This window comes from Lineus longissimus, chromosome 1, assembly GCF_910592395.1.
Source record: "Lineus longissimus chromosome 1, tnLinLong1.2, whole genome shotgun sequence".
Lineage (NCBI taxonomy): Eukaryota > Metazoa > Nemertea > Pilidiophora > Heteronemertea > Lineidae > Lineus > Lineus longissimus.
Genome location: NC_088308.1, coordinates 12,792,766 through 12,819,916, shown reverse-complemented (window position 1 = coordinate 12,819,916; position 27,151 = coordinate 12,792,766). Strand labels below are relative to the sequence as shown.

The 27,151-nt window shown below is 42.4% G+C and overlaps 1 protein-coding gene across 5 annotated transcripts in view; it reads right to left on the bottom strand.

The window, feature by feature from the left end:
- Positions 1 to 5,535: 5,535 nt before the first annotated feature.
- LOC135488430 (multidrug resistance-associated protein 1-like) overlaps positions 5,536 to 27,151 on the bottom strand; it is a 312,354-nt gene continuing 290,738 nt past the window's right edge. For 4 of the 5 annotated variants that reach the window (XM_064773049.1, XM_064773066.1, XM_064773057.1 and 1 more), the window contains 2 exons: positions 7,046 to 7,240; positions 5,536 to 6,650 (listed from right to left, as the gene is read on the bottom strand). In XM_064773049.1, coding sequence (XP_064629119.1) covers positions 6,530 to 6,650; positions 7,046 to 7,240 — 316 coding nt within the window. In that variant the 3' untranslated portion in view covers positions 5,536 to 6,529. Of the gene's footprint in view, positions 6,651 to 7,045; positions 7,241 to 25,130; positions 25,452 to 25,856; positions 26,075 to 27,151 lie in introns of those variants that run through there. The other variant, XR_010446979.1, reaches the window with a different exon arrangement.

Genomic DNA, 27,151 nt, shown 5'->3' with positions numbered 1-27,151 from the left:
TAGGCCACACGCCACATCACGTGAAGAATTCCAAAGACTTTGTTGAGAAACTCAAGGACAACATAGACTCATAGACGAAAATGAAGAATTGTGCTCCTATGATGTGACCACCCTGTTCACATCCGTACCTGTAGACAAAGCACTTGAGATCATTCTCCAGATATTTGATGATGACCACAGTCAATCGGATAGAACTGATCTTAATCCCAACCAGATCACTCACCTGCTGAACCTGTGCCTAGAAACGTCCTACTTTGTATTTAATGGGATCTACTACAGACAAATACATGGCGCTGCCATGGGTTCACCAGTGTCCCCAATTGTCTGTAACTTTTATTTAGAGGATTTGAAACAACGAGCACTCGAAACGGCTCCCCACACCCTGGTTGGTGGTTTCGACACATAGACGACACAGACTGCCAAGTCAAACGTTATTACGCACATGAGTTCACAGACCATCTGAACTCACTCGATCCAGACATTAATTTCACCACTGAAGCAGAGGAGGACAATTCTATCGCTTTCCTTGATACACTTACCATTCGCAAGCCAGACAAACACTTGAAAGTCAATATATATCATAAACCAACACGTACGGACCAGTATTTGAACTTTGGTTCCAATCACCCCCGGGATAATATGCTCCCTGTTTCACCAGGCTGAATCCGTCATCACCGATAAGGAAGACTTAGATGACGAGATCGCCGACGTGTCTTCAGCTTTTCAAAATTGTGGGTACCCACGTTGGCCATAGACAGAGATAGACAGAGTGAAACAGTCAACACCAGTCGTGCGAGAGCCCTCCTCTCTGACTGACACAGCTACTATAGTAGGAAGGAGCAAGGGTCTTGCCATCATACCCTCCTTGAAAGGCCTGTCAGAGACACTATAATGGGTCTTCAAAGCTAAAGGTGTACAAACCTGTTTCAAACCAACCAACACACTGAGACAGGTTCTTGTTGCTCCGAATGACAAATCTAAGAAAGAGGAGACCATCAATCCAGATTATGTGCTCTCTAGACCAGATTCGGTGAGCACAGGCGCCCCAGTTCAGTCAGCAACTCAGAAGTGGCGCATCATATCCACAAGGTATGCCCGAATCACAGCATTGACATGAAAGATGCCAAGGTTCTTGTGAACTTCGAACAAGACAGATGCAAGTCAACCCCAGCCACCCTGATGAAGCCTAGAGGGGCAGAAACGCGCGTCGGTGGAGCAACACATCAGCCAAACAATAGGGACCGATGGACATTGTTGTAAACTACAGTGACGGTATCCAGTTTTACTTCTACTATTCTGATTTTATTGTCTAGTCCGTGTGTATCATCGGTTGATCCTGTACTTCTCAACATATTGTGCCATTTGGACAGCCCATCTGCTTGACTACAACAGAATGTTTCAACAACAGAGTCACAACAAAGTCTATAACGTCACAACGTCATTGAGAAACCACCCCTGAGTCATGATGTCATTCACACTGTGAACTTCGGACAAGACAGATGCAAGTCAACCCCAGCCACCCTGATGAAGCCTAGAGGGGCAGAAACGCGCGTCGGTGGAGCAACACATCAGCCCAACAATAGGGACCGATGGACATTGTTGTAAACTACAGTGACGGTATCCAGTTTTACTTCTACTATTAAGGTTCTTGAAAGGGGCCATAGATGATCGTTCCAGAGGGGAGTTAAATAGGCCATTTATATCTGTGCCCTACAGTCGAGTTGAACAGAGACAGGGGGAGACACCAGCTGCCTCAGATTTACACCAAGCTCGTCAGAGCGCATGTACGCTCTCTGACATAACTTCCGATCAGTGACATTAGACTCTAGCTGAAGAAAAATCTAGATTGATTCGAAAATACCTGGACTATTTTCACCATTATGATGTAATCAAAAGTTTTTAAACTTCTTTGGATAATTTTTCCCAGCATCGATGAATGTTCACGAACTTTTTTTACAACATAATACATTTGTACAGTTATAGGCTGGGAGACTGTACAAAATATGGACTTTCCACTAAGAAACATTGGCCTTTGTCATGTTTGTAGTTACAGTTAAGCCCAAAATTATTCATACCCTTGACAATTTTGGAGTTGTTTGTGTCTGTACATTTTATTTCTTTATTTATATTCAAGTGGCATACACATGTTAAAGAGGTTGATAACAAGTACTTCAATGGGTAATTTCTTTCATACAATGGCTTTTTGTATTTTATTTCAATTTATTGACAAAAAATGGCATGTCCAAAATTATTCATACCCTTTACTTAACATGCTTTAATAATAGTCTATGGCAAAGCCTTTGTTTGCTATGACCTGATCCAAACGTCTTTTGTAATTGATGACAAGGTTGCTGCAGGTTTCTACCGGGATTTTGGCCCACTCTTCCTTGGCATACGCCTCGAGATCTTTGAGATTCGTGGGCTTCCTTGCCATCACCTGGGTCTTCAGCTCTCTCCAGAGATTCTCAATGGGGTTAAGGTCTGGACTCTGGCTAGGCCACTCCAAAACATCTACATCGTGGTCCATGCCATTTCTTGACCACTTTAGCTGTGTGTTTAGGGTCGTTGTCCTATTGGTATTTCCACTGTTGCCTATGACCAAGTTTTTCGGCTGACTGCTCGATGTTTTGCTCCATGATCTCTATGTACTGCTCCTTTTTCATTATACCATCCACTTTGACGAGGTTGCCTGTTCCATTAGCTGCAAAGCATCCCCAGAGCATGATGCTCCCACCACCATGCTTCACCGTTGGAATCGTGTTTTTCACTTTGAAGGCTTCGTTCTTTTTCCTCCAAATGAACGCCACGTCCCTGTGCCCAAAAAGCTCTATTTTGGTCTCATCAAACCAAAGAACTGAGGACCAAAATCTCTCGTCTTTGTCAAGATGAGTCTTGGCAAATGCTAGGTGGGTTGCTGTGTGTCTGGGTTGGAGAAGAGGAGTCTTTCTTGGCCGGCATCCACGAAGACCCCCCTTGTGCAATACTCGCTGGATTGTCTGCCTTGACAACTCAGTCCCAGACTTGCTTAGATCTGTTTGTAGAGCCTTGGTAGTGGTTCTAGGGTTGTTCTGGGCCACTCTCACCAGTTTCCTTGCTAACGTGGGTGAAACTTTCGACTTCCGGCCACGCCCCTTGAGGTTTTTTACAGTATGGAATGTGTTGAACTTCCTTATGATGCTCTAAACGGTTGCCGTAGGTACTTGAAACTGCTTGGAAATGGCTTTATACCCCTTCCCATTCTTGTGTGTAGGCACAATACGCGAGCGAAGGTCTTCACTGAGTTCTTTTTGCTTCGTCATGATGTCTGTGCAAAAAAACATTGCATAAAAGAAATTACCCCTTGAAGTACTTGTTATCAACCTCTTTCACACGTGTATGCCACTTGAATATAAATAAATAAAGAAATAAAATGTACAGACACAAAAAACTCCAAAATTGTCAAGGGTATGAATAATTATGGGCTTAACTGTACATGTAGCCTTGTTTTTGTGTTGTTATTATTTTTATCAGCTTGTTTATGCTGGGGCACTGTGTACATGAATTATTGTACTGAGGGTACTTAATTTGTAAAATGATGTAATAAACCATTATGAATGTCTCCATCCTTGAAAAGGAGACATTCTAATAGTAATTGATAATTACATAAACAAATTGTTTGACAATTTGAATTGACCTGGCTATGAATATGTTATGCTAAATCCAAACACACTTTCCCTTCCTTCTCCATCATCATGGTTTATGCGATGTTTGATTTAATAAAGTCATATCATATGAAAGAATGCGATGCAAGTCTATTGTAGTCAATTTCAATATATGTGACCCGCCATAACAAAATGAGTTGCATGTCGCTCTGAGCTTGACAGGTTGAGACAGACTGGTTGTTCATTTTACTATTGTCTGCCTTTCGTGAAATCTGAGCATATCAATTTCTTCTATTATGTTCTGGTGTCATTTTAGGCTCATCTTCTGTGCGACACGGGACTCATTTCGCCATGGTGGGTCACATATATTATTTCTTTGGAAAATGGGGATGACTTATGGAGTTCACAACTTCGCATATCTTTTTTTCAATTTCACCAATTTGTGAGTTGCTTTGGTGTACCTGTAGTTTAGTGGTGGATCCTGAAATTTGGGAAAGGGTAGGGAACAATCCCACCAAGGTGCAATCTTGGAAACAGGGGAAAGGTCTTGGGGCTCTCCTCTAGAAAAAAAGCAATTTACGTATGTTAGGACCCAACTGTTTGGGCTCTTAACGTACGGACTGGTCAGAGTTCTCTAAAGTTAGGTCTTAGGTGCGATCCAATATTCAGTATGGCTTACATGGCACCCACCTTTAATTTGGATTCTGCCAATTCTGGGGAGAACATTTCATCTGACCTAGCGAATTTTTTCTCATTTCCACCTGGGGAGAGTACTCAGTGTTGTATATGCCAGGCTTTGAGATTCTCTTGTTTTTTAATTAAATATATCACAGCAGTCCAAGAGAGTGCCCAAATTTCCTTTTTAGAAAATGTTTTATTCAGAGAGCCAGCAGCTAACTGTAAGAAAATATACAGTGATTGCGAGCAATCACTCATGATACCCCGGCCGTGGGAGTATAGCAGTGGTCGTGGCTAGGTGAAAAGATGTTTTTACGAACCATCGGCAACCTGGTACGAACCTTCCCTAGAAATATCTGATCAATCGGCGCACTGGTTCTCTTTTAAATGAGCGGAAACGAAAATCAAGATGGCTGCCCCTGGCGGCCATATTGGATAAGTGGCGACGACCATTTTCAATACCAACCATCGGCAACCTGGTACGAACCTTCCCTAGAAATATGAGATGAATGGGTGCCCTGGTTCTCTTTTAAATGAGCGGAAATGAAAATGGGCGTCGCCACAAAAATCAAGATGGCAGCCCTTGAAGCCATATTGGATGCATGACGACATTGAATACCATACCATGCGACCTCCCACTCATGGTGAGTTTCCACAATAAAAACATATTTGTTCCATGCAGTGGTTTTCATTCAATCACTCTGGACAGACGGACGGGCGCACGGACCCACGCACCGACGCACGCACGGACGCACGGACGAGTGCAAAACAGTATACCCCCACCAACTCGTTGGCGGGGGTATAAAAAATAATGTAGTGATAGACTGATCCAAAATCTGTGAGTGTATGCTAAGATGGTGATGAAGGTTGTATAAGCTAGCTCTCTAATATTATACACCCACCAATTCATAAATGATAAACATGTTCTATACTCATAATAAATGTTTAGCAGTTTTATACACCTTTCCAGAAATGGGGCGCTGAGTGTCCGAAATAGTGATGTCATAAGGGGAAACTAGGCCTTATGGTGGAGAGACAAAGGAGATAGTCATGGTTGACCAACACACTTGAATGCCTTTAATGACGGACAATGGGGAAAAAGTTAGTTCCAATGCAAGCCACCAATTTCGGGAAGCATGTATAGGGCTACCAGAAGCTGTGTGATTTTAAGATCTCTGTTCACAAACTCTTTTTTTATGCATGTACTGTGCGATCAGTGCAGTGGCCCAGTACCAGTATTATATGTATTACTTGTAAAGTATGCCAAATGTGAATTTACCATTCATTCCATGTTTTAATAATTTGGAGATAATTTGATTCAGAAATATTATTAGGCTCCAAACATAAATTCCATTCTTACCTCTATCCCTTAATTGAAGATAATTGCGGTGTTCCGGTTTGTTTGTTTAGTTTGGTAGCAGTTCACAGCACCTATTTTAGCTTATCAGGTATTATCCATTTAAAACCAGAATAAATAGGCAATTTAGCAGTCAAAGAGGAAACTACATTTGTGCTTTGCATAATATGATTGAACTTTAAACAAAACTTTGCTCATAGCTTGATATATAAGTTGTTCTACTTGTCACAGCACATTATTGATTGTGTATGCTATCACAGATCAAACTGAGTACTGGCCTTGGCTACCAAAAACACTATAAAGGCTCCACTTTCAAAACTGTAATAATGATACCGCTTTGAAATAGTATCAGGAGATATACCTAATGGCCAATGCTGATGCCATTATGACTGACCTTGCCTCATCCTCACCTGCATTAGCCCACATGCTAGTTTCAAAGTGTTCAACCCTGCTTGACAAAGGTCCAGATAATTCTCCTGGAAATCGATGTAAACCAATAACTGGGTGGATGTGCAGACAGATAGACAACCATCGCACCTGATTACAATACCCCTCTAGCCTATTCAGATACCCTCCAGACACAGTGAACCTGTCTTACCCCTCTCCCTGACAACTGCAACTAGTGTAGTGGTGGGCATTCTACGTCAAGAAACAAACCATGGGAGACCAGATATGTAGGAATATAGTGTATGAATACAAGATACATAAATATTTTTTGATAGTGACCTTATGATAGAAGCCTAAACAATTGCTTGGTCTTGCAAAGACCATCCTTACTCACAACATAAATTAGAAATGTCCATATGATCATGAGCCAGCTTGTTGCCAGCATATAGAATACAATCCACCATCTTTAAAAGTTCGACACCAATCCAGCATCCTTAGCCATATTGTAGAATGCACCATTCACTTTCTTTAAAAGCTCTGTAGGAGAATCAAATTCAACAATCTGGCCGTCACTGAGCAACATGATTCTGAAAAAGAATGACATTGATCAGAGACAGAAGCAAAGGAAATGCAAGTCGGTCAATGAAACGAAATTTAAAGTTGTCTAATGGGAATTCCACTTTAACCTCCTTTCCATGAACATGTCCTAGGTGAGGGTGTTTTGTCATCACAGTCTTCCAGGGAGTGTTCACAGGCAGCTACGAAAGGACTCAAATGGGAGAGACTAAGTGTCGTCCTGGCTAGTTTGTTTGACTGGAAGGTTGTCTAAAAGCTGTTCTTCAGTCAAAAGAAGTAAGGAGTCATTAAAGTTGGTTCCCTTTCTTAAAGGCTTTACACTGCTATCTTTAAACAATTCACAAGAAGAGAATCACAACATATCGATCTACAAATGGAAGCAATAAATGTTGCACCGGCTACTAACCTGTCATTATCCATTATTGTGTTGAGTCTATGTGCAATAGTCAGGATTGTGCACTCTGCAAACTCTTCCCTTATGGTTGACTGAATCAGGCGATCAGTCTCCAGATCCACTGCCGCTGTAGCTTCATCAAAGACGAGAATCTTTGTTCTTCGAAGTAGTGTTCTTCCCAGACAGACAAGCTGTCTTTGTCCAACACTGAAAAACAATTCAGTCATTGCGTTAGCACCTTCAAGGCAAAAGTCGTTTCAGTCTACTTGAGCTTATAAACTGGGAATGAATTCAGCACCCAAAGGTCTGAATATCTGTTCATCTTTATTCAATCTGTCATCTGGTGATAGTCATAGTTGAAAGGCAATAGGGTATCAGCATACCAATCAGCGGCACTGGTTTTAAATAGGGGGCTGTGCATTATTTTTTGATATTGTTATAAATGACTCAACCATGATGTGACATAGCAACATGAATAATAATCCCAGTAAGGGAGGGTATGTACAGGAAATCCTTGCTTGGCTACCTGGAGTAGACCAAAGCAACTAGACATAAATAGAAAGGCCAGGGGCCATTGTGCTCAGCGTCTAGATATTTGGTGGTTACGAATTCAAACTGGTAAAGAAACATGCTACACGTATAGTATATTGGTCGAATCAAAATTGACATGACCTGCGATGTATCCTTGCTTGGAGTACCTACTATAAAAATATTATTGAAAACAAGTCACTACTAAACGAGAAAAAATGCATTTTTTACCTTTTAAATTTTGGCTCCCTGGTGGGCAAGTCGAGAATCACATTGGACCGAAATTCGATGTCAGAAGTTATTTGACCTAGATGGTCATGTGTACTAAGCTTCAAGTTGTTAGCTTTAGCAGTTAAGAAATGTGCCACTGTTACACTCAAATGGCCATCTGTGACCTTGAAAAGTAGGTCAAATCAAAAATCCGTAAGATATGTGATGTATCCTTGCTCGGAGTGCCTACCATAAAAATATATTCAAAAACAAGTCACTAACTAGAAATTGACCTGGCCGGTCAATTTGAAGACTGCCTTGGCTATTATCTGTTGGAGTGAGTGTGAAAGATGGACACAAGGCAATGATATCTTAGTAAGGCTTAAAATTATTTCATAATTTGATGATCAACCTCTTGAAGTGTGACTTTTGAAAGGGTATATACCGACTGTGAGCTTATTACTGTGTGGTTAGTTCCTTTGCATAGAAGTGAGATAAAGTTTTTATAGTTAAAAAAGTTTTGGGTTTATAGTCTCATATATCAACTGTGGCAGAGGTGTCATCCGACTTCAAACGTTAACCCCGGTCTATCCTGAAACTTTTCAGTAAACTCAGATGAGCTGCTCAAACAGCGCTACAATCAAGAGCATTTCTGACCTCAATCAATGCTGCAATCAAGAGCATTTCTGACGGGTACCCATTTTTACCTGGGCGGAGTAAGGCAAGTAAGACAAAGAGGCCTGCCTAAAGACTCGCGCCAACTGTGAGGTTCGAACAAGGGACCTCTTGACCGCTAGTCGATAGTCCAAGCCACTAGTCCACAGCGGCTTAATAAATAGATAGATACTTTACATGTTCTGAGCCGTCCAGTTGCAGAAAGTAAAGTCGCTATGGTGCATGCACCGTGTATTGGACTACGTCAAGAGGAAATAACTTAGGAGGGTATTACTCCCAGGCCAAGGTGGCATCATTCAAACAAAGTTTTTGAAAAATGACAACTTTTACCTTGACAACCAAATTTCACCCACATCAAAATCTATTTCAATAGCATGACAACCACCATTCTCCGACTGATTATTCCAAAGACAGCATCGAATGATGATTTAGTTCATTTTTTGGCCTAATATAGGCATTAGGACCGAAAGTAGTTCCTCTCAGAAATAAAAAATGCTCTGCGGAGGTCAATATCCGGGCTGCATGTTAACTCTCACCTCCAGGAGAAATAAAATTTGCCCGATTTGCAGCGCAGACTACGTCACGTGTTGGACATTACGTGCGACGTCGACTGACAGTGTGAATGATATTTGACGTCGGGACACATTTTCGACAAAGGAAAAATGCACCTAGGATCATGTAATATTTCCCAAAAATTACTGCGAGAATGCTATGAGCAGAGGTGACCAAAACTGTGAAAAATCAGTCACCCAATGAAAAAGGAAGATATCACAGGCTTATGTGAAGAAATTAGCGCAAAACTGCCAAAGCAAGTATGTTTAGCACAAATTCAACAAGCAGCAGCCACGATTTGAGATAATATCGATAACTTTTGGGAAAGTTATTAGTAACTAGCCAAGGATGACCTTGCTACCTATATCCAAAGAACGTCCCTCCTACGTTATTTCCTCTTGATTATGTAGGATCTCAGGGTGGCATTCAAAAAGGCCATCTTTCCAAGATGGCCGCCAATGACAAATATGGTCGCTGGTAAGAACATTGGCAGGAATCATTTCAGTCTCTCTAAATCTTGAGACACTGGTATGATGTGTAGCTCGATGTTGGTTTATCATAATCAACTTCGATTCAAAGTGCCTTGTTGATTCAGCCACCAACACGGCAGACTTGTTTTGGCTTTGTCAAAAATTGGGGTGAGTTTCATCATGCTTTTCTTGTTGAAATCAAAGGATTGCTATGCGTACCGGTTCTAATAGATCTCAGGTTCTCTGATTCTCTTCATGGGTGGCCATTGTGCAATCCTCGTCAACACCTGCTTCGTCAGCCCCTGACCCTTCAGTAGATCTTTCAATGATAGTATTGCGAGAGATAACAAGGACAAGGTGTGACCAACTTGAAAAGTCAGTTGGCTTAATGGTTAGTAGAAAAGTCAGTTGGCTTAATGGTTAGTAGAATCGGCTGAAATGATATGTTTTCAGTTCAATGTCATCATGATCGGTTTGAAGGCTTCCTGGCGTTTCTGGCCACGAACTCGGAGGTAAGTGAAGGTATGTCGGCCCATCAATGACCAGTTTCATGTCTTCAACATTTACTCCTCATGAGACCAAATCAATCACATTCTGATCTGTTGGCACGTGAGCGACACCGGTGTACAGGTTGAAATTATCGGTGATTTCACCAATTCGACAGGCAACATATGAGCGAAATGCTTTCGACTGAGTGCGTAGCCATGAGAAAACAGTCATGCTATCTGTCCATAGCATCATGGAGCAAATGTCCGAACAGCCTGCATCGTGAACTGTGACCATTAAACGGCACAATAACAGTAGTGCTTGAAGTTCCTTTCACGGGATGCTACATTGTCTCAATGATATTAGGCGAGCGCAGGTACACACAAACTAGAGTTCAGCATTTGAGCCCTCCCCATCTTCCCATCTCAGCCAAATACCGATTCCCATCGCATCTTCTGATGCGTCGCTAGTAACGTGGAGGGAAACATTTGGTAGCAGTCGATTTTGGTATTTCTTCGGAATGAGACATCTTGGAATCTCACTGATATCAGTTAGATCCTGTTCGATTTCTTTCAGTTTGGCAAACAAGTCGCTTTCTGGGCTTACTGGTGTGTCCCAATCGAGATCAAATCGTGATAACTTCTGTAATTACTCTTTGACCTTACAATGATACCAGACACGATTCTGAAGACATCGTCATACGATACGGTTTTTCCGAGAATGTGGTGTTTGGTTGGAACTAGATCTTTGTTCTCAACCTTCTTTAGGCTTAAAATGTCCTTCTCAATATTCCAAGAACTGTTGTGAGACGAAATCAGGGTCACATACTTCTGGCTCGTTTGATAGCCATTTGCGGATTTCAAGGTTACCCTTACCGCGGGTTTCACTGAGTTCAGTTTTCAATTGCGTGATTCACTGAGTTCAGTTTTCAATTGCGTGACACTGTCCTCAAACCTTTGAGAGTCATTCAGATCATCCATATAGAATTGATCACTAATACAAGTTGAATTTCAGAATTGTCGGATGCGTGCTCCTGAATGACGAGGAAGCTGCAGGAGATGGTTTATCCCCAAATGTGACGGTTGCGAGTTCAAAAACTCCAATAGGATCATCTGGATTTCTGTGATAAATGTGTCTGTGATAGCGTGCATCCTCTTTGGTGAGCTTCACTACTTGGAACGTGTTAGAGATGTCTGCAAATATGCCTACCTCGAATTCACGAAAACGTAGTCCAATGTCAAATATGCTAGGGTTGATCATATCCCCCCTTTGCGAGATAGTCATTTAGCGAATGACCATCTTAGCGTGCTTTACTATCGTTTACCACACAGACACGAGTAGTTACTGAGTCCTTTACCACTGCGAAGTGTGGGAGAAACCACATACCATGGCCTCCCTAATAACATTTTCAAGTTCAGAAGCAGGTACTTGACGGGCTACCCCACGTTTCAACTGGTCCTCCATTTGTCTTGCATAGACTTCCCATTCGCATAGTTTCTTTCCATTCGCATAGTTTCTTTCCGAACTGCTTCTCAAGGTTTAGAAAATGTTTCAAGGCATAATCATGTTTGGTGGGTACACCAGTTGGCAATTTTTTTCCTGGCAGGCTAACTCGGTATGTTCCGTCCTCTTGCTGGGTTAAACTTCGTTTCATGTTCTTGTTGTCTTGTTGATTTTAACGTTCAGTTGTGCATTTACAGTACTATGGTTGAAGTCAGATTTTGTCAAAACCAAGAAATTCTTCAAGTTCACTTGTGGTGGTGAGTAATGTAAAGTTGACAGCAGCATTAGCGTTTCGATATTCTGGCCCTGAACCACCCTGTATGTACCTTCCCAGGGGACATCGTGCTGCCACTGGATCTCTATCGCACGAACTGGTGATTTTCTCATCAGAGGTTAACAAGTCACTGTTATCCGCCCCTAATAAAACATCAATGACTGAACCGGTTGCTTCAGATATCTTATCATTATTCAAGTGCAGATATTTCTTCAAGTGTTCCTCACGTATGACAGGCACGTCACCACAAGGTTTTTCTTGTGGGGAAGGCAAGGCTTGTACGTGTAACGGGTCATCATCGCTGTATAACAGTCAGGGGCTGTTGCAGGCTGTTGCAACTGCACATGACGATCCTTGGGGACTTGTGACGGCTCACGGCTGAGTTTGCAGCATCTTATTTGTTCACTTGGCATACTTGTGGACTCTCTAAATGGGCATATTTGAAGTTAATCAGATAATTTGAAGTTGAATTTAGGTGGTTCGTTAGTCTGTTTGTCGTTTTTGTTTCAGTGAGTTTCTTTATTTGTTTTTTATTTTTCAGATTTGATATGACATTAAGAAAAAGGCACTCTCTGGTGGGAAGAGATCTCCTTTCTACTGTGGGCATTCTTGCCGATATCAACCCGGATGATCCACCCGAGTTGGCTGGGGTTAAGACTGCACGCCCCACTGAGGATTGTCTAAAGATGAGCTCAGGACAGAATTTCACAAGATCACTGCAGAAGATGTGGTCGGGTTTCTAAGGTTCTCGGGTAAGTGTACTTATCAAGTAGGTTCTGTCTATTAGTTTCAGGATGAATTTCTTTCTTTGTCAGGGGATATAGTTCCTCATCTGTTTCAAGTCAAGTTATTTTTGTCTACCTACCATGGTATTAATGTGCTATTTCTTTGAAAAACATTGCCACTTTGTCACCTATATGTAGGGCGTTTATTGCTCCTTTGCTCTTCGAGTTATATGGGTCTTTACACAGGGCAGGCAGGTTTTGAGTTAGCTTTTGGTCAGTTTATGAAGATACAGTGGAACCTCTGTTAGCGGACACCTCTCTATTAACTCTTTGACTGCCAAAGGACGTCGTTCGACGTTTTTGCTATAAATCACTTGACTGCCAAAGGACGTCGATCAACGTTTTTTTAGTTCAAGGTCTTATAGCAGATGGCGTGGCGATTTGAGCTCATAGAATCAATGTATGACTCATGTGGCATCAAGCAGACGATCGAAAGTGTGCGTAAGCATTACGAGGCGACGTCATTGGCCAAAAATGGCGGGCAGGAGAGGGAAAACTTTCACTGTGGAAGAAGTCGCTGAGATTTGCGCTGATTCTGGTTCGGAAAGCGATCCTTTTGGCGATGATTCAGACACTGAATATGATTGTGATGTTGAGGAAGGCCTTGATACAGGTGAGAGAGCTGTTGAGTCTGTTGATGGCGATTTTGGTGGCCCAGATGTTGACTCTGATAACGATAATGGTAGAGACAATGACTATGTGCCTGTGTATCAAAGTGACAGTGAAAGTGGCGATGCTCTCGGCAGTAATAGGCCTGATTTAGATATAGATATACATAGTGACGATGGTAGCACTGTTGATAATGAACCTTTACCAGGGCCTAGTACTACTACTAATGCAGCTAGGGGTCGTGGGGCTGTACGCCGTGGTGCTAGAATAAGGGCACGCCATGGCCATAGTCCAGCCCGCATGGACACTTCCGGGAGTGATGCAGGGAATGCCTCAGGTGATTCAGATAGTGATGGTGGGCCTCTAGCACCAGTTGCTACTCCTAGGGGACAGGGCAGGGGACGTAGACGAGGTAGAGGTCGACGAGGGAACCAAGGAAGGGGGAGAGGGGCCCAAGGTCAACAAAATCGAGGTAGAGGTCAACCAAATCATGCCCGGGGCCAACAGAATCGTGGAGGACCTGCAAGAGCCAGGAGAGGCAGAGGGAGACCACAAGTTCTTCCCCCTAATCCATTTGGGCCTGCTGGACGTCAGCCAGTGGTGCAGCCCTGTGACGGGAACCCTGGGCCTAGAGGGCCTGCACGCAACCTAGGGAATAACCCACTCGATCATTTCCGCCTGTTTTTTGATGACGATGTCTTGGAAGGTATCGTAAATGAAACAAACAGGTATGCAGATCAATACTTCACTGGTCTGAATGCTATTCCCTCCCCTCATTCACGAGTTCGAAAGTGGGATGCTATGACTATGGATGAGTTGAAAAAACTACTCGGGTTGCTCATGCTGACTGGTATCACGAAAAAGCCTGAGTTATCTATGTTCTGGTCTACTGATGAAGTGCTCGCCACCCCATTCTTCAATAACACTATGTCTAGAAACAGGTTTCAGCTGTTGATGAAGTTCCTGCATTTCAACGATAATGCAGCGATGCCTGCTGACAACGCAGACAAGCTTTATAAAATAAGGCCTGTCCTGGACGCATTACTTCCTAAGTTTCGTGCTTATTACACTCCGAATGAGCACATATCCATAGACGAAGGTATGCTCCGTTGGAAAGGGAGGCTAGCATTCAGGGTTTATAACCCTATGAAACCAATCAAGTACGGTATAAAGAGTTACATCCTTGCAGACTCTCATACAGCGTACTGCTGGAACTTGCAGATCTATGATGGAACTCGAAACACACTTCGGGAGATAGTAATGGCTCTTTGTGGCAGACTACTGGGACACTTCTTCTCACTCTATATGGATAACTTTTATAATTCAGTTGCTCTGAGTGAAACATTACTTGATAGGAACACCTATGTTGTTGGTACACTGAGGAAAAACCGTGGAGAGCCACTGGAGATTCGTGAAGCTGGGACTCGTGGACACGCTCTTCAGAAAGGAGATACTATTGCCAGAGACAATGGACGTTGCCTTATAATGGCTTGGCAGGACAATCGAACTGTGAGAGTTATAAGTACAAAGCATGACAATGCAATGAGAGAAATTCAGATCAGGGGAAGGGGTGGCGCTCGTACCAATGTGAACAAACCTGTGTGTGTCATAGATTATAATGAGAATATGAATGGGGTTGACCGCATTGACCAGATGCTTTCGTACTACCCCTCTGTGAGAAAAACAATCAAGTGGACCAAGAAACTTGTATTATATTTGTTAGAACTGTCCTTACACAATGCCCATGTCATTTACAATGACAATAACCCAAATGACAAGTTGTCATTACTGGACTTTCAGCTATCAATAATCAAAGAATTATGCAAAACTGATGAGGAAATGCCGTCCAGCTCAGATGATGAGAACCCCCCTCCAGCACCCCAACCACCCCGTAGAGCACCCATTCATGACCCCCAAGGTAGGCTCATTGGTGGGTTTAAAGTCCACAAGAAGGCTATGTTCCCTGCTGGGGAGGGAAAGAAGCATAAGCAGAAGAAATGTAGAGTATGTCAAAAAAAGGGAAAAAGGCGCGATTCTCGCTACTTTTGTGTAAAGTGCAAAGTTACCCTTTGTCCAGATGAATGTTTCAATGTATACCACTCAGAAAGAAAGTATTATTGAATTGTTTCATGAAGAGGAAGCATAGACAAAGAAAATAAGACATGTTTCATTGGTATATCTTCTTTATTTCTATTTCATTTTTATTTCACAAAAATGGTCAAAATACAGCAATTCCTGGCAAACTAGGGGTATTTATCGAAAAAATATCTGGCAGTGAAAGAGTTAAGGACAACCTCTATATTAAGGACACTAGTTTTGGTCCTAAAATCGTTGTTTCTGTAATGTATTGGGCATGTACATGGGGCTGGGAGAGAGAAAAGACGTAGTTGTCTATATGGCACTTTATTCCGAACTAAACTAGAACGTGTAACACAGCACAAATAATCACATAACATGGGTGTCTATTACAGGTAAAGGCTAAGGGGATAATATAGCAATAGAACCCTGAATACATAACACTCTTCCCTCCTTATTTATAATGTCCTCTAGACTTTGAAAATAAAACAGTTCCCTACCACCTTAAAGTAAAATTCACCCATAAATCTTCAAGTACCAGCACCACAACTAAAACACCAAATACATGTAAATATAAAGCCACATTTCAACTATAACTCAGATAATGCACCCTCACCAAAACTTATCTACAATTAAACTCCACTAACATACCTAAACTGTCAGTTCACACAGTGCACCATCACCTAAACTTATCACTTGAAATTGTCTATTCCTTAGTTCTCTCCCTTAGTGAGATATAATGTCCCCATAGAACTCGGGCGGTTTCCGAGTCCTTTGTGATCGGCGCAGTGGTTCCTGAATAGGGCTGTGGTGCCCAGGTGATATACCTATTGTATTGTCATGCACCTGATCTGGGTTGCTTTCAACAAGCATTTCGGAAGTGTCATTTGTTGTGTCCCCTGTGTTCGGTGTGGTTGTTTCACCTGGGATCAACGCGTGGTCTGAGAATGGTTCATTGTTCACCACAGGTGGTAAATCTAGTTCGGAACTTTTGTCCAATTCCGTAATAGACATGCCATCGGACCACTTCAACTGATCAATATGCCTTTTCCACGTAAGGTCTCCGACCCTAACATGATATGTACAAGGTCCGAGTTTCCTCATGAGAACTCCCGTGATCCAAGTCTCTTTTCTCTGACGATAATCGCGCACTAACACCAAATCACCTGCACATAATTGTCTCGTTGGTTTGAAGGACGAAGCTTGCCTCTGAATGCGTTCGGCCGCATTTGGCCTGATTAAATCCAGTCTCGTTCTCAACCGGCGGTTGTGTATTAATTCACACGGTGGTCGATTGGTCGTTGAGTTTGGAGTAGTGCGGTAACACAAGAGGAAATCACATATTTTACGGGTCCAACCCCATGGACGGTTCCTTCGCGCTTTCATCGCTTTCTTAAAAGTCCTAACAAAGCGTTCCGCTTCGCCATTAGAACTGGGGTGATATGGCAGTGTTAAAATATGTCTAATACCATTAGCTCTCATGAATTCACAAAATTCCCTCGAAACAAATTGAGGACCATTATCCGACACCAGTTCGACTGGCACACCATTCTGACAGAAGATTTTCCGCAGCGTGTTTATCGTCGATTCCGCCGTAATTGACCGCAATTTGTGGACCTCCGGCCATTTTGAGAATGCATCGACTAGTATGAAGAAATAGTTCTCTCCTTGAAATGGACCCGCGAAATCAACATGTACGCGATGCCAAGGACCGGAAGGCCATTTCCATGGGTTCCCCTCGGGACGTGGTGGTTTTGCTTGTAGTTCCTGACATTCACTACACTTCTGAACAATGGTTTCTATTTCGCAATCAATTCCAGGCCACCATGTATGTAGCCTAGCTAATCCTTTCATGCGCACAATACCGGGATGATTACTGTGCTGTTCACTTTGAATTTCTCGGAATTTCTGAGGCACAATTATTCGAGTTCCCCACAAAAGACAGCCTTCTTCGGTGGTTACTTCATCCCTGCGCCTTCGATATTGCTGTAAGTCCGGGTCTAACCCATCCGCCTGAGGCGGCCGTATACATACTGATGAAATTTCCGGAGGCTGAAATTATCGCAAGTCCCTCGCATTCGATTTGGGAGTAGTTGCTCTCCGCTTTCGATAATGTTCTTGAGGCGTATGCAATCGGTTTTTCCCCTTCTTTAGTGACATGTGAGATAACAGCTCCTAGTCCTTTAGGTGAAGCATCTACGGCTAATACCAGCGGTTTCTTAGGGTCATAATGTACTAAAAACCCCTGCTTTCAAAGTCAGTATACGTTTGATTTCACAGAACGCATCTTCACAGGCCGGTGACCATTCCCATTTTTTATCCTTGCATAACAGGTCTGATATCGGAGTTGCTATTGAGGACATATTTGGTACGTATCTCCGATAGTGATTTACGAGCCCTAAGAACGACTGAACGTCCGTTTCCGATTGTGGCCTTGGTGCATCTCGTACCGCAGCGATTGCGTCATCGTCTAAGTGTAGTCATTCTTCATCTACTACGAAACTTAGATATTTCAGAGAGGGCAACATGAACACACATTTTGGCAAGTTACAAACTAGTCCATTATCTAAGAGTCTCTTAAGTATCTGATCTAAGTTACTCAAGTGTTCAGAGTCGTCGACTCCCGATGTAATAATGTCATCAAGGTTACAGCCACATGATAACCCTTGCAAGACTCTGTCCATATATGATTGGAACAGTTGCGGTGCACAGGATACTCCGTACGGAAGCCTTGTGTAACGAAATAGTCCCAGGGGCGTGTTTATAGTGACGTATTTCCGGGATTCTTCGTCGAGTTCGATATGTTGGTACGCACTGGACAAGCCTATTTTCGAGAACTTTTTCCCTCCATTTAGGCTCTGGTATATTTCATCAGCATTCGGCATAGGGTGTTCCGGGTTTTCGAGATACTTATTGATGGTAACCTTAAAATCACCACAAATGCGTATAGTCCCATTCGCTTTTCTGACCGGAACAATTGGAGCAGCCCAGTCCGAGTATTCGACTTTTTCCAGTACGCCATCACGTTCCATGGCTAAAATTGATTCGTTCACTTCCTCTCGAATTGCGTAAAGAACCGGTCCGGATTTGTAAAAGAGGGGTTCTGCTCCCTCTTTCACTCGGAAATGTGCTTTGAAATTCTTCGCCTTTCCCAACTTGGAATTGAACAAATCTTGGTATTTGTGCAATAAGGCTTCAAGTTCTGGGTTGCCTCTGGCAGACCCCCGTAGGCTTGTACTGATCGAGTGGATATTTACGCAGTTCCAATAGATTCTGAGCTTACTAAGCCAATCACCACCAAACAAGGCAGGTCCGTCACTTTTCACCACGTATAATGGTAAACATTCTGCGGACTGTCCACCGTAACATACGTTAACCCTGCACGTTCCGACAACAGGTATACTGTCCCAGGTAATGGTTCGAAGTTTGATATCACACGGTTCTAACGGCACACGTTTTTTCAGATATGATCGGTATGGTCTTTTTGAGATGAGGGATACTGCGGCACCTGTGTCCAACTCCATCCTTATCTGTTTACTGTTCATTGAAACATCCACCAAGATTTCCGGATATTTTTCGTTCCTGGAGCTTTTCACATAGTTCAAACGTTCGGCTTTTCCAACGTAATTCTCCGCCTCCGAATCACTCGGTTCTGATTCGTCCCGATATTTCTCTTCCGTATATTTGACTTTAGATGAACATTTGTTCTTTCGCCGACCTGATTGGGCTTGTCTCGTATCGTTATCCCGATTTTGAAATCGTTTCTCCCGCTTCAATTTGCACATTCTACGGATATGTCCTCGTTCGTGACAAAGGCTACATTCTGCTTCCCGATAGAAACAGTCCTCAGGTCTATGATTGTTCTTGCCGCATCTCGGGCACGTTGCATACACAGGTCTCGGCCTATCCGTTTCTACTTTCCCGATGTCATGTGGGTCCTTAGGGTGTATTTGGTTCACGTTTTTCTCAGCCATTTCATGACTGAGTGTGATTTGAAAGGCTTTCTGCAAATCAAGGTCCGTTTCACTGAGTAACTTTTTCTGCGCTGCACGATTTGAAAGTCCGATCACAAACATATCCCTCAACACTTGCTTTAGAAAGTCTCCAAAATCACACTTTTCTGCTAACTTCCTTTGTTCCGTTGCAAACTGTGTGACGGATTCTCCCGGATTCTGCTTCCGATTGTAGAATTTGTACCTTTCCGCTATCACTATAGGTTTGGGATTTAAATGTTCCTTGATCAATTTTACCAGCTCTTTGTACGTTTTCGTTGACGGTTTTTCGGGAGCTAACAACGTTTTCACTAGTCCGTATGTTTTTGGTCCCACGACGCTCAGGAAAAACGCACGTTTCTTCGTTTCGTCCTTGATTTTGTTGGCTATGCAGAATTGTTCTAGCCTTTCTGTGTATTCCTCGAAGTCCTCCCCTTCTTGGAGTTCACCAATACACCCCAGTAAACTCGTCGCCATTGTAATGTATTGGGCATGTACATGGGGCTGGGAGAGAGAAAAGACGTAGTTGTCTATATGGCACTTTATTCCGAACTAAACTAGAACGTGTAACACAGCACAAATAATCACATAACATGGGTGTCTATTACAGGTAAAGGCTAAGGGGATAATATAGCAATAGAACCCTGAATACATAACAGTTTCCATTCAATTTGACCCCTTTAATCAGGACACCTCTGTATTAAGGACAGCACTTGTCAGTCCCGAGGGTGTCCTTAATAGAGAGGTTCTACTGCACTTAGTTTGTTTCAGGCTGGTCTCCATCCATGAAGAACTTGCGGCTTCTCATTCATGCTTCTATAATCATGGCGAATCAGTCGGGGCATCCCGTGGGACAACAGCTTTTAGATGACGCCGAGGATGTAGTGGAACCTCCTCTGAAGATTCCAATAAATATTGAATTTTAACGGGTTATTGAGCAGCATATTCAGGAACTCGAAAAACGTGAGAAGAACTGGGGCAAAGATGCGGTGGATTCAGCTGCGAGAAAGGTGAGGAATCTGGCTCTTCAGGTGAGGCCGAATGTCGATCTTATTCTGGGGCGCTGGATGAACTCTCCACTCCGGCTTTAGAAGCTGAACATAAAGATGCCAAGACACAGCGATACTGAGAGCGTAGAAACCATGAACCGACGTCCATCAGTTCTATAAATCGCCGCATGAGGGCAGGGCAGTTGCGACACTATTTCGCAGGCAATTTTTTTCTCAGCGGTTCCTGACGATCATTCGAGTGCTAGATAGTACAATGGTGCCGCCTTACGTGTACTGATGAACTAAGCCAGCGAATCCAAAATGGTGGGACCGAATTTGTCAGTGTAAGTTACCAAAAATCATTATTTATAGAGGAATAAGAGGCGATTTTTCCCCAAACTTTTGTTCCGGAAAGAGTATATTGTTCATAGATTGCTATGGTCTTGTGTATATATCGCGATTTAATCGGAAAATCTGAGCTGATACGATGTAATTTTTGATATACAGGAATCTAAAACGGGCCACCAGCACTGCAATAGCTTTACCCCAGCTTTTTTAGCTGAAGGGTCAAAATGTGATACCCTTATTCTTCGAGTGTTGAGCATGCGCAGTGTGTGTTTTTGGCCATAATGGCTGCCCTTTCAAAATCTGATTTTGGGTATTAATAAAATAATTTGGAATGCGTTTTTTGATGGGGTGCTGAAGCTGTCCCTACAGTTCCCTACTGTTGGCCAAATTTCCCCTAATGCCTATCTCTTCTCATATTAATACTGCATGGAAAAGCTCAGTAGAACAATGACCTTGGCTTCCTCGAAGGTCGTTGACCATCAATATCCTCGTGCGCCATGTTTGAAGGCATGACAGTACTAGTTGTATGTAAACAGGTGTGAAAACGAACATGGCAAAACATAGGCCCCAAAAGGGTCCTACTAGGCCTTATACTAGGTACTACTAGTAGGCCTAATTCCCATTGCCATGGGGCGAGGGGGGGACCTATCGTTGAAGTTAGGACAGGAGTCGATGAACAGCGGAAATCGAACAAGCACCACCCTGCCGCTAAGATAGTGGATTATCTTGAACTTAGTCATTACTCCGTTAGGCGTAGACTATGCCCTAGGCATATGCCTGTACTTAGGCCTATGGTATGTTTGTTCGTCGGCCTATATCGTGTACTTCTTCTCTTCTGTCCTGTAACGGCAAAGCGGTCCCTGATGTTTATTATCATAACATCGCAGATGTAACAGATAGTTACAGTTACATCAGCCTTCTTGTTGTGCCTGATGAATTTGAAGTGGTCATTGAGCATTTTGAGTAAGCTTCGTATATTGAATTTGATTGAATCGGATTCCACACTGAATTGTCTTTAGCTCTGGAAGGAACAATAATGATTGCTAATGACAATGAAATTCAACTTGTATTGTAAAGCAAACATGTCACCAACTGGCTCTGCCACAGCTGCTTCAAACCTGACACATTGTCTGCGAAAGAATATGATAGTAGTGTTAGTTCATTAAATTGATCATGTATCTTCATTTCAGTCCAAATGTTTCGGGGAGATCTGATCTGGTTGTTGATAAGGAGAACAATCATCCAGAGTCACTGACAACCTCCCCTCAATTCATCACTGAGTAAGTTCAAATTGGTAAATAGGACTATGTCTTTGCTCTTTGGTCCTTGATATTGTGAACACATCATCCTATTTTTCTTCAGAGAAAACCAAGATTTCCAATAGGAAAGTGGAACACTGCCCAGAAGGCAGCGCGAGTAAGCCTCTCAACAGAGCCTGCCCTGAAAAGAGTGCACTCGGAGATTGATCGCCTGGACAAACTCATCGATGAGAGAAGCAATCAACTTCGTGATCTCAATAATGATGTAAGTTGTTGTTCATGGCTGTCATTTTCTGATTATCCATCTATTGGTTTTCTTCTATTTTGTAATTATGGTATCCGGCTCCAAACAGAGGAATATCCATTTGCCAATTGATTGTGCATTAAGTATTCAGAATCATCATTTCAATTTGGAGCAGATCGAATCTAATTTGATACTTTTCAGATATTCTGGAAAGAACATGTGTTGGACACTCTAACTCCTGCAAGCAAAAAAGATGCAATTACGCAAGTGGATCAAGTCATGCCAACAGCAAGATCAGTTTCCGTGCCCACTTGCAGCAACCCTGGTAGCACCAACAAGTCGTTCCTGTCAAGTCGAACCGAGACACAGCCTATCAACAAGACCGTCGAAGCCATGCATCGCATCCACGGGACGGAAAAGATAATGTAAGTGATGGTTTGTGGCTTAGCTTGGTGTCAATTTCTACCCCTCAACAAATAAAAACCCTTGTTAAAAAGAGCAAAGAATGTAAAACAGAAGGGAAGGTAACAAAAAAGAGCAGGATAACACATGATAATGTTGTTCGGTCAGTTAAAATGTTATACAGAGGTGGGCTGATCAGTAGCCGAAAATATAGAAGTTTAAGATTAACAAGCAAGGATGTTTCTGACCCTGAGCCCCTGACCTACAAAGAGCTGATAGCTGAAATTAATTATATTTAAGAGTTTCAGGATGTAGTGTCATTAGACAATGACAAAGGTTGTTACAGGAGCTTGGAGAAAACTCTCCTGAAGCTTGCAGAGATATATCTGAAATTAGATGGTATTTTAGTTGAGAAGTACGGCCTCGGTTTGCGATGGTTTTACAGAACGAAAGGTGACTTTTCTTTTGCTCTCGGTGCTGATGGTGCTCCATCTGGTAAATTGGGCACAAAAACCTCACATCTGCTTTCCATTCTGAATGCTGTTGACCGAGTTGGTAGTTGTGACCACAACAACTTTTGTTTGGAGGATCAGTAGACGAGTCAGATCCAGTGTTTTTAGATCATCTCTCAAAGGTTGTGGATGAAGTGCGAGTCATAGAGGGTAAGACATACACAGTTCAGTCAACTCCAGTCAAATTCAGTCTTGACCTGATTCCCAGTGATTGTAAGTGGTTGGCCACAGCTTGTGGTGAGTTGTCAAATGCTGCTACATATCCATCTACATTTGGATATGTACATAAATATGAACTAACTGAATTGGAAGGCAGTATAGGCCTCGACAGCACTATACATAAGTGGCAGCCATGGGGTTATGTGCAGAGGGTGGGTCATGCAAAGAAGGTTGCGAAGCTGAAGGAAACGGTGCATCAACGCACAAAGGTGCTAAGCACCATTGCGTCAATGCGGTCACGTCAAGAATTTCAGCCAATCCTTGGGGAATACACTGACAAATGTCTTGTTGAACCTCTGCATTTGAAAAACAACGCCTGTCAGCAAGTTCATCTAGTTCTTTTGAAAGAAGTCTTGAGTCGAACCGACGACAGTGCCCTGAAAAAAAGTGTGAATGATCCGGTTCTCAGAAGTTCGCCCATCGGTCAATACCTTGAGGCTTTGCAAACAAAGGTGAAAGCTAGGAAACTAGTGGTGCGGCTGCGTAGATGGTTGAATGAAGCTAAGACCAAACTCGTTAATAATGGTGCTGTAGACTGTAGCATTCGTTGCACTGGGGAAGACTCCATGAAGTTTTGTCGTGGCTTCCCATTTCTAATAGAGGTTCTAGATGAGACCAGCACCACTAACTTCACTAAGTTTCGCCAGATTCTGATCCACTACATTTGTTCTCTCTTGTGAGAATCTGTAGCTCTGTTCTCGACAACAAAATTAAGCCAGTGTAACTTGGAGCGGTTGCAGGTTGTATGTCGGCTTTACCACTCAGCTCATGCCCTTTTTCTGACACGAGTTAGCCTCACCACTCGGCATATTGGCTATGTTGTGCCTTATCATGCTCAGATCATGTACCATAAGTTTGGTCATCGGTCTTACCTTACTAAGGTTGGGAAATTTCTAAGGATGAAAATATGCAGAGTGGAAGAAGTGATCTCTTTCAGCTTCGATTGTTGCGTGGTCTCCCCGATATGACCAATAACCCCCCTATATCAACCCTTTGGCGCTCACGTGACACCCCTGGCTCGCCCTGACTCCATCCAAGGAGAGGGTGGTCACCATGACGTTGATGGTCCAGGGAATGACGTGGTTATTTCCGGTGCTTATAAAACTAAAATATAATTGACTTGTTTACGAGCGACCATAATTATTTCTCGACAAAACAATCATTTTATAATAGGCCAGTGAAACCTTTATAATAGGCTGTCATGCCCCCTGCTAACGAGCTTTAAATAGGACGTGATGGTCAGATGTGACCCCTAACGCAGATACTAACGAGCAGGGATCTCACACTTTCTTTGAGAAATGATTATGATATCATATAAATACACTATCACGGAATGAAATAAAAAGTGACATTGTTCCGATGATAGGCTGGTTAATGAGGTGTCACATCCACAATAGGCTGTCCAGCTACCGATAACGAGCTCGTTAATAAGGTGTTACAACGCTAAATACTGGCGTGTGCATATACTGGATCTGAACAGGATTATGAACGGTTAGATGGCCAAAATATTGCTTCACGGTTTGATACTGAGAATTCCAAAGTCATCCCTAAATAACAGTTGCAAATACAAAATAAGATAAGTTCAATGATCCAAACCTCAATTCAGTCGAAATAGTAACATTCCAAACATCTCGATTCCGGTCCCACGAAATGTCCTCCATTTGGGCCAGTCAAACAAAAGCCATCTCGTTGAGGATAACCTAAGATAAGCCTCAATCAGGCAACGTACCCACGGAATCTCCAAAATGTTTTTGTTTCTCTAAAGAACTATGACTGACTTAATTCTACCCCTACAATCATCATAAGAAAACAAAATGTTTGGACGGCCATAAAACAATTAAATATTTCCACATGTTGAACTGCCATGATACATTTTTGAAAAAAATCTAAATATAGTTATCAATTTGATACAAATTGGCTAACTGTAACAGTAGCACAAATTGTGAACAGGACATTTTCTTTGCAATTAATGCATGACTTGGTCAGTTGCTGGCGCCACCTGCTTGCAGTGTTGTCATACTAGTACTCTCTAGAGTCCATTAATTATTGTGCTGATAATAGGGTCCCTTTAATTGTCATTAGTAATGAAATTCAATCCGTCCTTTATCGTTTAATCCGTCCTTTAACATGCTGACAATAGGGTCGCTTTAATTGTCATTAGTAATGAAACTCAATCCCTCCTTTAATGTCGTGTGCTATCTGTATTTTCTTTCTCCCATTCACACGAACGCATTTCAGAATGAAGTGGTGCAGATGTTTAAGTTCCTCATAACTGATGGATAAACCTAAAAGTACAATGAGAAAATCGGTACAACCAATATCAGATTAAAGGGACCCTGTGGCATGGCCGCTCAAGCTACTAGTGCGTCTACTACTAGTACTAGTGGCGCCAGCAAATAATTTTGCCATGGCAAACCAAGTAAACTGCTCTATATTAAGCTTTGTATCATCTAGGTAATTGGATGCTGGCGCCACCTATTGCTGTAGTGGTGATAACATGAGCCCTTTGTGAAGATGACAGTATATATAAGATAGTGTCCCTTTCTGTGCTGCCATAAGTCCCTTGTTGAAAAGCTGAGTGACAGAACAGTCCTAGATCCTGGTGCCACCTATTGGTTTAATAATTAAAACAATTTTTTTCAATTAACATGGCCGAAGTCCCCGAGGAACTGTAATGAGAGTCTGCTTACCTTGATGATCCCGTGGCGACGACCTTCTGCCCTTCCATAACTCTCCGGATCAAACTTCTTCAGTTGACCTTCCAAAAACAAATCTGTCTCATGGCAGAACAGCGCAAATATCGCCCGCCCCTCTACATTCCCCTCTGGCAGCGTCTTCATAAAGTCAGCTTTGACCTTGCTGATTGACATGGTCAACGATTTCTTCAAAACCTGATGGTTCCACATGTCTGCCATGTCGAAAGATAACAGCAAAAAAAGCAAGGGAATGTATGTAGTGTAGGGGATGAGCTTCACTTTATTCTTCAATATATCATTAATACGACAGTAGAATTGAAGCTTTTTTTCTGGATACCATTGTTAAAATCAGGCAAACATAAATTGAGTTGTAAATGGGTCTGATGTGATAGTGGATTTTGTCAATCTTCACCATTATGATGTCATTGTTTTTATTCCTAAATTCAATTCAATTTATCATACAGGCCTAAATATTTTATGTAGGCCAACATTATAATTGATGATGTATTTCTCATGTTTTTGACACTAGATTGTTCAATTTATGGCCATCCCAAACTTGCCAGTTTATTTTGATATTTATTTTGTATAAATTATTTATTTGTATTTTATCAAAATATATGATTTCTTCATATCCAAATCATTGCTTCTCTAGTTTATTCTTCTTATTCATTGTAATAATTCCTACAATTTGTAAACAACTGATGATGCCAAATTGTAGATCAAAATACAACCAATTCAAACATCGCCAAAGTGCCTTGCTACCATGCCAATCTATGCATACGTTTGCTACCACTCTGCATAGTGCATTTGGAAAAAATACATTACACAGCATAGGGCGAGTGCGTGGCGCCATGACGTGATGAATCGATAAATCATGACGTCGTGGTCTATTCTTCGCGATCTAGTGACGCTGCCCCAGGTGATGCGTAAACGGCCGTCAGTGGCCGTGGCGCTGACTACAGGTGCGGTGAACTTCGGAACTACGCTCTTTTCAGTAAATGGCCGGAATTGGCAATGCTGTGAGACATATATTGAACTTTCCAAACAAGTTGAGAGGCTAAGGGACACTTTAGATATCCCTAGTCTATGTTTCTCTGCTTTAGGAGGTGGCCCTTCTGACAAAGCAATGAAGGCTATCATTCAATGTTGTAAAATGAAATGAAATGGCCAGGGGCCCATGTGCTCACCGTATATATATTTGGTGGTAAGAAACATTCTACATGTATAGTACATAGGTCAAACCAAAGTCAGTATGACATGTGATGTATCATTGCTTGGTATACCTACCA